Source organism: Copadichromis virginalis, linkage group LG16, assembly GCF_057382275.1.
Source record: "Copadichromis virginalis isolate Kocher_CV1m ecotype Utaka linkage group LG16, C_Virginalis_male_GT1.1, whole genome shotgun sequence".
Classification (NCBI taxonomy): Eukaryota; Metazoa; Chordata; class Actinopteri; order Cichliformes; family Cichlidae; genus Copadichromis; species Copadichromis virginalis.
This window is the reverse complement of record NC_140633.1, coordinates 34771499-34785984: the sequence shown is the minus strand read 5'-3', so window position 1 is coordinate 34785984 and position 14486 is coordinate 34771499. Positions and strand designations below refer to the sequence as shown.

The 14486-nt window shown below is 41.6% G+C and overlaps 1 protein-coding gene across 1 annotated transcript; it reads right to left on the bottom strand.

Annotated features, from left to right (window-relative positions):
* LOC146691237 (lanosterol synthase-like) lies at positions 1–14250 on the bottom strand. Its single transcript, XM_085434555.1, has 22 exons — positions 14171–14250; positions 13551–13719; positions 13252–13390; positions 12075–12183; positions 11573–11694; positions 11389–11485; positions 11043–11178; positions 9207–9315; positions 8246–8364; positions 6769–6866; positions 6595–6622; positions 6167–6223; positions 4940–5011; positions 4348–4398; positions 4053–4202; positions 3491–3587; positions 3011–3116; positions 2584–2649; positions 1241–1321; positions 930–1100; positions 722–800; positions 1–460 (listed from the first exon to the last, which is right to left on the bottom strand). Exons 1-22 carry the CDS (start codon positions 14182–14184, stop codon positions 323–325), a joined length of 2208 nt encoding a protein of 735 aa, XP_085290681.1. The 5' UTR covers positions 14185–14250; the 3' UTR covers positions 1–322.
* Between the last annotated feature and the right edge of the window lie 236 nt (positions 14251–14486).

The following is a 14486-nucleotide window of genomic DNA, read 5'->3' as shown; positions in this document are numbered from 1 at the left end:
CTCTGTATTTCTTTTTTAATTATTAAGATCAAATAAAGAGTAAACTACAAGTAAAAGGGGATGTAAGGCGACATCGACAGGAGTCTGTTTTGTGTACATGAATGTTTAAGATCAGACTGAGAAAGGATTTTAAGGAGGAGCTCTGGCTGTGTGGACAGGAAGTAATTCAAAGAATGAAACGTGTTCGCAGCTGAAACACATCAATGGTGCATGTTCATTGAGTCATTTCAGGTGTGACTTAAAAACAGAGATTATGTGTTCCAGTAAATGTTGTTTTTCTATTTTTTGTTGGAGACATTGATGTTTTTGGCATGCAGTCTGTTCAGAGCTTGACCTTCCCGGCCAGCCCACTGGTGGGATAAAGTCGTGAGAAGCGGCCGAGGGTCCAGATCGGGAAGACGTTTCTGTATGAGGTGTAGCTGATGGCACAGCTTTTATTGAACACACCTGCAATATTCTCCTGAAAAGGAAGAAGAAAAACAACACATTAACAATCCTGTTGTATTTCACATGGTCATCAATGCAGGGATTAAAGGGACACATGTCCAGTTTTGGAAATATCTGCTGTAGTAACGTCGTCATATAGATGGCACTCGCTGTGTTGGGCCAATAGCACTAAAACAATGCTTTTGAAAAACTAAGCAGCTAAGTCTCTTTACAGAGTGAAGACATTTGTGTTTGATTTTTAGGGTGCGCTGTCCCTTTAAAGGCAGAGAGTCACCTGTGGCCAGTCTCCGTTGGGCAACTGCTTGTCAATCAGCATCTGTACTCCCCTCTCAATGGACTTCCTGTCAGGATGCCTGGTTATGCAGACACACAACATGCATTACATAAACTAAACAACCCGATTAACACAATGCTCACATCACATCTTTATTCTGACTCTTTCTTATTGGTCAGTAGCCCAAAGGTGAGTTGCTCTTTGTTACCTGACAGCCATCAGCCCTAACAGAGCCCAGCAGGTGTTGTGTATCTGAGCGGAGCCACTCTGGATGTAGCGACGCTGCTCACATGACTCAAAGTCCTCCCCCCACCCTCCCTCTGGCATCTGCCGGTCCAGCAGGAACTGACAGGCTTTCTGCACCTCTTCGCACACATGTCTGCTCACAAAGAATGTGATACAAAAAGAAATATGTAGGCTAGAGGTCACAGAAGGTCATTGCTGTTCAGCAAGTTTTGGAGAACAATGGGCGGTTTAAACGTAGGAGAATGTGTATAAAAGTCAGTGATTACATCTTACCCATTCTCGTACACGTGACCCATGCAAGCAAAAGCTTCCAGGCCAAACCACATCCCATACGTGAAGCAGACTCCCCAGGAACTAAGCAATGAGACAGGAATGTAAAAGTCATCTTCACAGTATAGTTGGGGCTTTCCTTGCACACCTTTATATCATTTTACTTCCTGCCTTTGTCTGTTTTAACTTCATGTTCTACTCATCGGTTTCACCTGTTGTTCACAAGCATTAGCTGCACCGTTCTGTCACCTGATCAGCTTTGAAAGTTGGTGTAATAGTTTTTCTTTCACATTTCAATAAGGATTAGCCTGCTGCATTTTTTACAAATGCACTTTAATGCACTTGCACCTGCATGCTACTGATTCATGTTAGTTGTTCATCATCTTGTCTTAGGAATATTAGGAAAGTCTGTGGCATCCGTCTGTCCAGGAGAATAAAGAGTTACATTAGTAACATTTTAGGCCCCTTTTCTATGGAACCAGCTTCCAGTTTGGATTCGGGAGACATGCACCATCTCTACTTCTAAGATTAGGCTTAAAGGTTTCCTTTTTTGCTAAATCATATAGTTAGGGCTGGATCAGGTGACCCTGAATCCTCCGTTGGTTATGCTGCAATAGGTGTAGGCTGCTGGGGTATTCCCATGATGCAATGAATGTTTCTTCTTCAGTTGCCTTACTCAATATGTGTTAGTAGACCTCTCTACATTGAATCATACTTGCTATTAATCTCTGGCTCTTTTCCACAGCATGTCTTTTATCCTGTCTTCCTTCTCTCACCTCAACTGGTCACTGTAGATGCACGCCCCTCCTTAAGCCTGGTTCTGCCAGAGGTTTCTTCCTGTTAAAAGGGAGTTCTTCCTTCCTACTGTCGCCAAAGTGCTTTCTCATAGGGGCTCATACGATTGTAGGGTTTTTCTCTGTATGTATTATTGCAGGGTCTACCTTACAATATAAAGCACCTTGAGGTGTTGTTGTGATTTGGCGCTGTTTAAATAAAATTGTTGTCTTTCAGTGTACTTGGTCATTACTTGATGTGTTTTTAATTTTTTCTGTAACAATAGCACTGAAACTTTTTCTCTTCCAAAGTGTAATTTCTCAGTTCAATGCACGGTTACACCGAATAAATAAATCTCAGGTGATCTAATTCCTTTGTGGTTTTGAAGAACCACATAAATGACTTGAGCTTAGCTGATTTTACTAAACCTGACAAACTTCATGTCTATGTTATTATTTCGTTTTTTTGTTTGTGTTTTTTACAAATTTGTCTCTAATGTTCTGGATTTGGGTGCTCTCATATATAAAATCTACCAAGGAGATCCAGTAATAAATCTCTAATTTTGGCCTCACCCTTCCCAAGATCCATCAGGTCTCTGAACTTTCCTGCAGTACTCCAGCCCCTCTCTCAGAGTCGACCTGAAGAAGACACAGCAAACTCAGAGGATCCTCCTGAACTTAAGCGACAACTGAGAAAACACATATGCTCAAGATATTTTCAGAAAAAGACAGTTTGGTTTTATACTCATTTTATTAGGTCAGCTTTAGTTTAAGCCCTGCTAATACTTTGGACAATTACAGAAGAATCTCACACTGTGGACACATTTGCTCCAATGGGTTTATGAGAGGGAGCAGAAAAGATGGCAGTAAGTGTAGCTAATGTCCAGCCTTTGCTGTCACCTACCCGTCTGTCGAGTCATGTACACAAGGGTTCAGGATTGCAGTGCATGTGTGAAAACAGTTTTAGGAGATAGCATACCTCTAAACAACGTGTTTATACCTTATCTCTTCGGCACGGTGATCAGGGTAGACCTTCTGGAAATGCCTCAGAGCCTGCATAACTGCTGAGGTGCACTCCACATATGTGTAATCAATCATGATGTCGCCTGTTTGTGTATGAACGTAAGAGATAAAAGAAAAAGACAGACAAGGCACAAAATAACAGTGAAAAACAAACATTTCACAACATGTTCTGCATCCTCATTTTCAATGGAAAATAAGGCAGTCTTTGACTTTCTGCCCTTTGCTACTGGAAAGGTCATTGCCACATTTTCAGTACGCAATGGAAACAAAGGTTTCCACTCTCCAAATGTCATGTTTATATTTATTGCCTCCCTTTTTCATATCTACATATTTACAGTTTAAGGGACTCAGACATTCCCAGCAACTGCCGGGAACTCCTCCTCACATGACTCTTTGAAATCAAAGTTTCTTTTAGACAGAGACATTTTTTTCAGTAAGATGTTGGCAACACACTCACCGAAAACCTCAGAGGGGTTGAGCAGCTCCAGGAGTCTCCCTCCTCTCTTAGTTTCATATGTGGCAAATCCACCATCTGTGTTTTTCATGCTCAGCAGCTACAAAAACAGAAACATGGTGAAAAGATGAAGAAGAGGATGACGAGGGGCGGGGTCTTCAGTTCAGTTTGCACTCCAATTGCGTTTAAAATGAAATGGCAGCAAGATTTCACAGGAAGCCTTAGATATTCTCAATTTTTCTCAACACTCCACATTTATTTCAACAACGTTTATTTCAGTTAGTGCTGTACATAAAATACGATAGGCATTAGAGGTCAAATGTGCAACATAAGGTAATATTAGAGTGTTAAACCTAGAAAATCAATTAGAAATTACAGTCAAGTTTAAGAGCTGAGTATTTATTTGGTTCATTTAAAATACGAGCAGAAGCCTGCTGCAGCAGACCTGCAGATCTCTGGGATGTGTGGGGCATAAAACACAAACAGGATGTGGAGAGTATGAACTGTAAACAAAAAAAAAAAAAAAAAAAGGCTTACTGACTAAGTCCTCCTTTTTTGTACTCACCACGTTGACGGCATCACACAGACGCTCAGAGGGGACGGGCTGCCTGATGGAGGGGTGGAGCTCCTGCAGCAGCATCAGTGACTTCAGGCCTTCTGCAGTGCAGTCGGCCACAATCCAACCACAGTCACGGGTACTGAAGGGGAAACCTCCCTGAAAGAAATGCAGTGCATGCTTTACTTATACACATAAGCTAAATTTAAGACGGTTTATGTTTCGTCAAAGCACATTCGAGTGATTTATTTAACAATGATAAATAAACTGGTTAAAAGCGACTGCAGGGTGATAATATCTGTACCTTATTCATCTGTCTGTAGTACTTCTGATATTGAGGAGGATTCTCCGGGATCTGTAAGAGCGAAAAACTGGTCAGCCATTTAAAATAAACATTTTTTAAAGTGTCAAAATAAAATGATGAAGTCTTGAAACTTGGGGCCATCTTAGAAGCTCATGCAGCATGTATTTGGCCCGTTATCTTAAAACATACAATTACATTTCAATGGTCATCAGGACACAGAAACTGCATGTTTAAATCACCAGTCAAATCGGATTAAAATCACTTAAGTATCTGCAAACGTTTCTCCAAATAAAGTTTTAAAAAAACATTTTTCACTAAAAGGTATTACTTCTATCATCATCATTGCTGTTAGGGAATTCACCCATAGATTATAATTCAGGATTCTTTGATTTCTGGAAGAAAAACTAAAATATACTACTAAAACAATGTGTACTACTTTCTGGTTTCCAACTTTAATGTTTAGGTGAATTATCCCAATCAGAAGCTAGTTTTTCAGATTATTCAGACACCACATAAATATGCAAAGAACACAAAAAAATTTGTTTTCATTATCAAAGCCATTCGGTGGATAAAGTGCATCTCCTTGCTGTACCTGTGTGATAGTGAGAAACTGATGGGCGTCTCGAAGGCATTCAGCTAGTTTTGGGTCGTCCTGAGCTCCAGCCTGAAAAAAACAAAACAAAACTGCAACACACAAAAGTAGTTTTCCTGATGTGTTTTTATGTCAAACACAGCACTAAAACAGCTCGTCAAGGTCGTCTTGATCTCGGACTAAATTACACAGGTAACATTTCTGTTACCAGATAATATTTATTGACAAAGTTGATTGTGACGTCCCGTTTAGGACTATGTGTTGGCTCAGTGTTTGACTAGTTCGACTCTCATCAAATTTTACTCACTGATTTCATATGTGGAGTTTCTCAGGGCCCAATTCTGGGTACACAGCTGTGTCTGAGTACAATAACGTGCATTTTACCTAAATTTAGAAGCAAAAAGTTATCCAGGTCATCCAGGTTATATCTTTAAGACATTGCTGTCTGTTTTCTGTTTTCATGGATAGATAGAGCTGGGTGTCATCTGCATAGCAGTGAAAATGTATGCTGTGCCTTCTAATGATGCTGCCTAAGGGAAGCATGTATAATGTAAACAGAATTGGTCCTAGCACTGAACCCTGTGGAACTCCATAACTAACCTTAGTGTGTGAAGAGGACTCTCCATTTACATTAACAAATTGGAGTCTAGTAGTTAGATATGATAAAAACCACTGCAGTGCAGTACCTGTAATACCTACAGTATGTTCTAATCGCTATAATAGGATATTATGGTCAACAGTATCGAATGCTGCACTGAGGTCTAACAGGACAAGAACAGAGATGAGTCCACTGTCAGAGGCCATAAGAAGATCATTTGTAACCTTCACTAAAGCTGTTTCTGTGCTGTGATGAGCTCTGAAACCTGAGTGAAACTTCAAATAAGCCATTCCTCTGCAGATGATCTGTTAGCTGTTTGACAATTCAAGGATTTGAATTCCATATGAAATTAAGGTTGGAGATTGGCCTATAATTAGCGAAGACAGCTCAGTCAAGGGATGGATGATTAAGTAATGATTTAACTACTGCCAGCTTGAAGGCCTGTGGAACAGAGCTAATTATTAGAGATAGGCTGCTCATATTTAAGATTGAAGCATTAATTAATGGCAGCACTTCTTTAAGCAGTCTTGTCAAATACAGATGGAGGGCTGTTGGAGGGGTTTTACATATGAGCATGAATGTGCTTTGGTTGAAATTACTGTAAGCATTAGAGGTCATCTTTGTCTTACCTCGAGGTAAGCCTGCACAGCAAAGCAGGTGTCCCAGAGCTGAGATCCATTCGTCCCCTGTGTCAGAAAAGAGATTGGATTAATCCCAAAGCAAGAAACAAACAAGTAAACTAAAACAATGTGTTTAGAAGGCAATAAATTTATGTATTCAAGTAGATTTTGGGCTATTCTTTGGATTAATGCACCACCTGAACTTTAGCTGTCGGCAAAACTGATTCTATGGATTCTTCTTTCTACATCGGTGATGCACCATTCTCCTCTATATCTCACACTTAATGACATCTTTCTGCTGTGAGAATAATATGGATTTAATAAAGGCTCAGTAAAGAGTTTCTTCTTTCTTCTTTTGCAAGCTGGAGGTGCAGAGATCCTCAGAAACACACCTTCAAATGTTAAAGAGGTAAAACAAAGACAGAACAAATTCTCACCTGCATTTTCATTCCATCCAGTCCCAACCTGGTACACAGAGAACTTACAGTAAGTTTATCAGTTTTACACCTTTTGTAAATGATTTTTTTCTGTATGTTGCATAGTTGAAGTTGTTCTTGAAGCTGGAGTTTGGTTTGTTTTATTACTGAACTGTTCAAGATCGGCTGACTGACCAGAGGTAGTCCGGGATCCTGGACACGTGCTCCTGAAAGGCTGCAGAGGAGGGACCATCGACATACCAGCGAACCAGCATGTTGATAGTCTTGGAGATCTGAGGAGAACCATCAGCAGATATCTAACTGCACGTTGCTCTTTTTATTTTACACTGTTGGTTCAAAACATACTTAGAAAACAGGAAATACTTTGTATCAATAGGTAACTTCACATCTGAGCAGACAAGTATCACATGTGGAGTTCCCCAAGGTTCCATCTTGGGACCCCTTCTGTTTAACATTTACATGCTCCCACTGGCACAGATTATAAAGAACAACAAAATAAACTATCATAGCTATGCAGATGACATACAAATATATATCACAATGTTACCAGGAGACCAAGGCCCTGTACAGGCTCTTGGTAAATGCATTGAGGAAATTAATGACTGGTTGTGTAACAATTTTCTCCAGCTAAACAAAAACAAAACTTAAGTAATAGTCTTTGGCGCCAAAGAAAAACGATTACAGGTCACCAGAGAACTTCAATCTATACACCTAAAAATCAGAAACCAGGAGAGAAATTTGGGTGTAGTGATGGATGCAGACCTAAACTTAGAAAAACACATTAAGACAATAACAAAGTCAGCTTACTATCACCTCAAGAATATTTCAAGGATAAAAGATCTGATGTCTCAACAGGACCTGGAAAAACTAGTCCATGCATTCATCTTTAGTAGGCTTGATTACTGTAACAGCATCTTTACAGGTCTACCTAAAAAAATAAGTCAGACATCTACAGCTCATTCAGAACTGCTCGAGTCCTCACTAAGACCAAAAAAGTGGACCACATCAGTCCAGCTCTGAGGTCTTTACACTGGCTGCCTGTCCGTCAGAGGATAGACTTTAAAGTTCTGATGCTGGTCTATAAACCTCTGAATGGTTTGGGACCAAAATACATCAGTGTCCTCCTGACCCAGTATGAACCTTCCAGATCCCTCAGGTCATCTGGATCCGGTCTTTTATCAGTTCCCAGAGTCAGAAGAACCAGACACGGAGAAGCTGCATTCAGCTTTTATGCTCCTTATATCTGGGACAAAGTCCCAGAAAGCCTCAGATCAGCTGAAACACTCAGTTTATTTAAATCCAGGTTGAAGACTCACCTGTTCTCAACTGCATTTGAATAAAGCACCAAATCCACACTTTTAAGCTTAAATTTCCAAACTTACATTTTAACTACGGTACTGATTTTATCTACTGTTCTGATTTTATATACTGTTTTTTTGTTTGTTTGTTTTTTAACAATTTTAAATCATGCTTTTTATTTGTTTTTGTTTTTAATGTCTCTGTAAAGCACTTTGAATCACCTTGTTGTTGAATTGTGCTATATAAATAAACTTGCCTTGCCTAAATAAGATGATTTAAATAAATTTTGCACCTAGAAACTCAAACTCCACAAATCTGTGTTCTTTGCTTCGAGTATCTGTGTATTAGTTACCGGGCCAATGCTGATGCATTTCGTGTAGCGATCGTCGGCCTCGATGTGATCATACAGCTCTTTGACTGCTTTTCCTCTCAGCGTGGTACTGTGGTGGGCTTCGTATACATTTAACACCACTGCAGGCCAAAAGGAACAAAGTCACAGGGTTAGAGAAGAGAGTGGAGGGGAATACCCACTGAAAACACTTATTACCATCCTCACTGTGTAAAACACCCTCCAGACAAAACTTTTCTATTAAAGTAAATTGTTAAATGTTGTAATTTTTATTCTTACCATCTCTACATTGTTTTAAACTGTGTGATCAAAGACATTCCTTTGTCTCTGACCACTTCTCCAGCCAATTTGGTGCTGGGGGAGGCTGACGTGGGTTTTATTAGGCACATCTTATCTGAAAGATCTGTTTCTTGTGTTGTAAGCTTCCTGCTTTTATGATCGTTTTGGTGAGCAGGAGGACACACAAACGCACCCCCATGACACACACACACGTTCTTGCACATGCAAAGACATGCATACACGTGCACACACATACACATAGTGCCTTGTCTTTTAGAACCATTGGGGGGTTTTACGGTGGGAGGTGCTTGTGTTGTGATGTGTATTGTAACAGTTTGTCAATAAATAGCTGTGAGGAGAGCTGCTCTTTGAAGGACTTGGTTTGGAGACAGGTGAGGAGCGTTTAGCTCCACAGCCTGGTTCTGACCAAGCCGTCCCTCATTAGCGAGTAAAAGACCGGTTGAAGATGTTCTGTCTTGTTTTCGTTCTCCATGAGGAATAAGTCTCTAAATTAGCGGAGCCTGTGGAAACACAGACTCAGCAGTTTCTCTTTCCTTCATATCTGCTGCTGAAAGCTTTGCTGTTGTGCAAAACATCTGTTAGTCCATTTTTTCTTAGCAGTCATTACAACCCAACTGTTTTAAATGTGCAGCTCTGGAGGCAGGTATTCACAGGTCAGACTTACTGTAAGCGACTGTGAGGAGTGTGCTGTGAGGTGTGTACATGTCACATGCTGCCACGTTGTTCCTCTGCGCCGGCCAGTTTATAAAAGCATAGTCCTGCACGTAAAGCTCCTATAGCACAAAGAACAAGGCCCATGTTATTGATATACATACAGACTACAGAGGAAGAGAACAATTAAAGGCAAAACACAGGCACAGGAACACACTCTATTCACATAATTCTCCTAGACTCCAACCTCAGCCTAAAAAATAAGAACAAGGAAGAGACAGACAGACAGGTAGATATAAAAAAAAAAGGAAGAAAACAAACATAAAAAGCGAGAGCGAAACTAAAATAAGAAAAGGAAAGAAGGACTGAGAGGCAGGGCTCTAGAGTGCGACCAATTTGGTCGCAAATGCAACCAAATTTTTCAGTGATGCGACTAAAAATAAATAAATAAATAAATCTTTGGTCACACCAGTGCGACCAACTGTTTGGGTAACAAAAAAAAATCTCGTGTGGTCAACAACAGACACACGTTATGCCCCTATCGTGGACTAAACCAATCAGAGACAGTCAGGGGCGGGACCTCTCTGATCGGCCGTGGTCCAGTTGAAAGTGCAGGTGGAAGAGGGAGGTGAGTAGCTTGAATAAAGCGATATCGACTCATTAAATCCTGAATTGACTTTTAAATATAACTGTGTTTTGCCAGAAACGCCAAATTCTCAGATTAAAGCTCACAAAACTATTTCAACAACCACCAAACAGCAAATGAGAGCAGGTACACGGATTCCACACAAAGACGTAAACACGGAGCGGACCCGACGCATCAGAATCAGCTTTGTCTTTCTCGGCTTTCTCACCCGACGGCCCGTAGACGGACACGCCGTCGGAGCTCAGCGATTCTGATGCGTCTGGTCTGCTCTGTGTTTACATCTTTTTGCGCTGATTCTGAGCTGCAGGTTTAGTCTCTCTCCAACCAAAATTCACCGAGCCAGCAGCAAAAGAAGCATCAAACTGCGCTTCACATTTGATAAACATCGTCATGAATTCCCTCTGAGTTTTGCTGGTTTGCTTCCACCACAATAAAAAAAATCACACTTCCTGCACAGCTCTCTCTCTCTCTCTCTCTCTCTCTTTACTTCAAGAACAGTTTCCCGTCTCAAATCTCTGTTTTCTGCATTATTCATTCGCTTATTACCCAACAGTCTACCGTTGTTTACAGCAAAGTCTTTTTCTTTTTTTCACTTAAAGGACCTCGGACAAGAAAGCCTAATTTCTGCTGTTCAATACTGAAGAAATTAAAACTTTTTAAAATTATGCAAAATTACAGAATATTGCAGAATATTTTTTAAGGTTATCTGCTATAAAAAGCCAGGCCAGAAAAATCTCCTTCATGTTTTTCTGTTTTATTCTCAGTTACTTTCACACAAAGGCATCTGCTGTGATGTTCACAATTCTGATGAAGTCTCATATGTATCAGTACTGATAAATGATCAGAATTATAATATTTCTGACTGTCTGAGGATTAATTGAATCAACCTAGAAAACCTTTTAAAACACAGGCCTACCTGTACAGCAGGTAACTCCACAGATGCTCACAGTCATTCTCTATTTTTATTAACACTGATATATTTACTAATATTATCATTATTTTAATTATCATTAATGGCAAAGAGGATCAGGTTTAATTACAGTAACAGCAGGAATGTTTTTGTGCTAAACTTTAAGAGGATGTCATGTCCACATGACATCACCAGGTAAGCCACAGCTGGGATGCAAAGCACAACACTGAATACGTTTGGCCGTACTGTGTTGGAGCATGGCGCCCCCATGTGGAACACGGTGGACTCCACACCTGTCTGAGGCTGAGAACCAGGGGATCTTCGTCTGCGGCCAGTCTGACGGCATAACAGTAACTCATCGGGAGGTAGACCTGCCGACAGTGACACCACAGGGTGGAGGGGTGGGCCGGCATCCAGGTGGGGAAGAGCCTGGAAGAGACAGAAACACGTCAGGAATCCTGGAACATTTATATTTGAGGGAAAATGATCAGTCTGACTTCCATTCTACTTAGAAAAACCACAAGTCAGGGTCAGAGTCATGACCAACAACGCCGCAGAGGGTTAAACTCTTGTTTCATGTAACACACCTGTGAGAGGCCACAGAGCTGCACACGAGTCTGGAAATCATCTCCCACTCACCACATCTCAGGCAGGAGCGTGTTCATTCCCTCCCAGCTGTAGACGTTCAAAATGGCCAACCAGAATTTACCCCACGAGGGAATCCCAACTGCTCCACCTGTACCAGATAAACACAGAGCGCTATGGTACACTGCAGCTGAAAACATGACACCATGGAGAAAAACGCACACTGAACATGACAGACCTTTGCTGTGCAGGTTGTTCCTGGCACGAACCATGTCTGGATCATCGGGATCCACTCCCAGGATCCGAAGTGAGGTGTAACTCAGCGCTGTGCCAAAGACGGTGGACTTGTCTTCAACATGTCTGCAGAAGTGACACACACATGCTCACTGCTGCTGTGATCAGCGCTTGAGAAGTTGACTTTGGAAACGTGCTGTCCTGGGATCATTTTAGAGCAGTTTAGCAGCACTAAACTTGCCTCTCTGTTATATGTGCTGTTAAATGTGTTTGATGTCTTTCTACTTCTCCTGCCATCGTGTTTTGTGTTAGTCTTTGTGTCTCAGTGCTTCTTATTTGTTTGTTTGTCTCTGTATTTGGTTCTTATTTAAATCTGGTAAGAGTTTTGATGTAATAACAGGTTGGAATCCAAGTTATTACTGATATCGGTTCCACATGAGTGATAAGGTTGGTATGGTGATATGAACATTAAAAGAATATTTAAAAAAAAAACCCTGTTGACTTACAGACCCCAGCCTCCATCAGGGAGCTGGACTGAGCGCAGGTACCTCACCATCTCCTTCTTCCAAGCCTCAGGCAGAGAGATCTTAGCGACATGGCAGGTGATCAGGAGACCTGTGGAAGCACCCGAACAGAGACATGAAATCCCTCACACCCTGTTTTATTTATATAGCATCAATTCACAACAACAGCCACCTCAAGCAGTTTTATATTTTAAATTGAAGACCCTAATACAGAGAAAACACCAACAATCAAAACAAAGGACAAACTCCATTTGAACAGGTAACCTGCAGAACCAGTCTCAGGGAGGGACAGTTATCTGTGTGAACGAGGAGGGAGATGGACAAAAGACAAACTATGGCACAGAGAGCCAGCGTTAATAATTGCTAAAGATTCAGTGTTATAGTGGTGCATAAAGAGGTGAAGAAGAAACACTCAGTGCATATAGGAATCCCCCAGCAGCTTGGGACTATTGCAGCGTAACTAAGGATGGATTCAGGGTTAGCTGATCCAGCCTGAAGCATAAGCTTTATCATAAAGGAAAGTTTAAGCCTAATCTTAAATCTGAAAAGCAGAGTGGCTGTCTGTCTCCTGAATCCACAGAAGAGGGGCCTGAAAGCTGAAGGCTCTGCCTCCCATTCTACTCTTAACATCCCAGGAACCACAAGTGAGCCTGCAGTCTGAGAGCTATGAGGTTTTTAAGATAAGATGGGTCCTGACTGTTCAGGGCCTTGTATGTAAGGAGCAGGATTTTAAACTAAATTCTGAATATAAGAGGGAGTCAATGGAGAGAAACCAATACAAGTGATGCTCTCTCTTTCTAGTCCCTGTCAGTACTCCTGCTGATTCATTCTGCATCACCGTCACTGATGGTGCAAAGGTTAAAACTGTTGCCTCACACACACACACACACACACACACACACACATACAAAAATAAATAAATGGTGGGTTCAAACCTTCCTGGGTTTCACAGTTAGTCTGCCATAAATACATTAATGTGTACTGAATTTGCACCTTTATTTTTCTACCATTACATTCACAACTGGAGGTTGAAGACAAGACTCTGTTCCCTGTAAAGGCAGTGCTTTACAGGGAACATCTCCAATGATGCAATGAGAAACTTCACTTTATTTTGCACGGTCACTACAGACATCAGGATAAGGAGGATGACTAGACTCACCTGGCAACAGGAAGAGAGGCCCTCCATAGTCTCCTGCCCAGTGACCGTCCTTGGCCTGCAATTGACTGTAGAAGTGCATGCCTTTCACTGCGGCGTCCACAGCAGTGTGGGCGGCTGGAGAGTTGGACACGAACTTACTCTGTGGAGAGAATCAGTGATCTTACTACCCACCGTGGTCATCCACAAAGTTTAAAGATACTCAAGTTTACTGTGTCGCTCTGAGAAATCCAGTTTCCAGTAAGAGCCAAACAGTCAACTCAAAAGCTGTAAAAGATGGGAAACAACTGAGAGGAGCCCACCGTGTCCAAGCCGAGTGAATGGGCCTCCAGCATGCTCTGCTCTCTGTCTGCGGTCTCCTGATCTTCCAGGTACCGCCACGTCTGCCGGCCCTCCACATTGGTCAGCCTCCAGCGGCTTAGGTCTGTGGCTGGCTCCGTCTTATACGGCCCCCCTCGCCTCCGCAGGTGCCTGGCAGAAAGAGTATTTGAAGAAGGAAACACTTCTGTAGATTGCCTTTTACAGATGTGACTGAAGTGCAGACTTCCAGCTTGATTTCAAGAGATTTAACAAAATATTGTTTCATTTTTATAAATTAGAGCAATTTTACATACAGACCCCATTTTCAAATGCTCAAAGGTTATTAAACACTTGACTGTCAACCTGTTTCATGAGCAGGTAAGACCTGGCTCCGACCTCTCGCATCCCATCCCCAAATTTTAGCTTTCTAAAAAGTCTTTATAATTCCTGAGCTCATTAACAAGTACATTTCACTAATGTTTTCTTAAACATTTCTTAAGAGTTACGACAAAAACGTGCACTATGAATGATTTATTTATTATTATCGTCCTATTTATTCAGGTAAAATTCTCACTGAAATTAAAATCTCATAGTTGTTAAATGAAAGAAGCCAAAAACTCACGTTCCCTCAGTCATAGCTGCTGTCAGATCAGTCAAACCCTCCGCTAAAATACGTGAATGAATCTCATCTCAAGAGCTCCCGAAGCTCCGCCCCTTCCAGTGTTTCCACGGGAACTGTAGTCCTGAGAGGGCAGCGAGTGCAGCGAGTTTAGTACATCTTAGACTCCACTTCCCAGGAGGCCATGCGAGGCCCGTCCGAGGAGTTCTCCACATGGAGAGACATGAGCAGAGACTCGGCTTTCCAATCACAAACCGAGTGGGAGGGGAAATGGGCGGAGTTTACAGTGAGGTCGTGGAATCATAGAGCTGCTCAGATA

Bases quoted from the DNA above. Each gene is read 5' to 3' on its own strand.
- LOC146691237 (XM_085434555.1), bottom strand. The intron at 9,316-11,042 runs GTGTGGAGTCCA...TTTGTGCTATAG, and splicing joins TGGTTCTCAGCCTCAGACAG to GAGCTTTACGTGCAGGACTA. The intron at 4,203-4,347 runs GTACAGATATTA...CATTTCTTTCAG, and splicing joins ACTACAGACAGATGAATAAG to GGAGGTTTCCCCTTCAGTAC.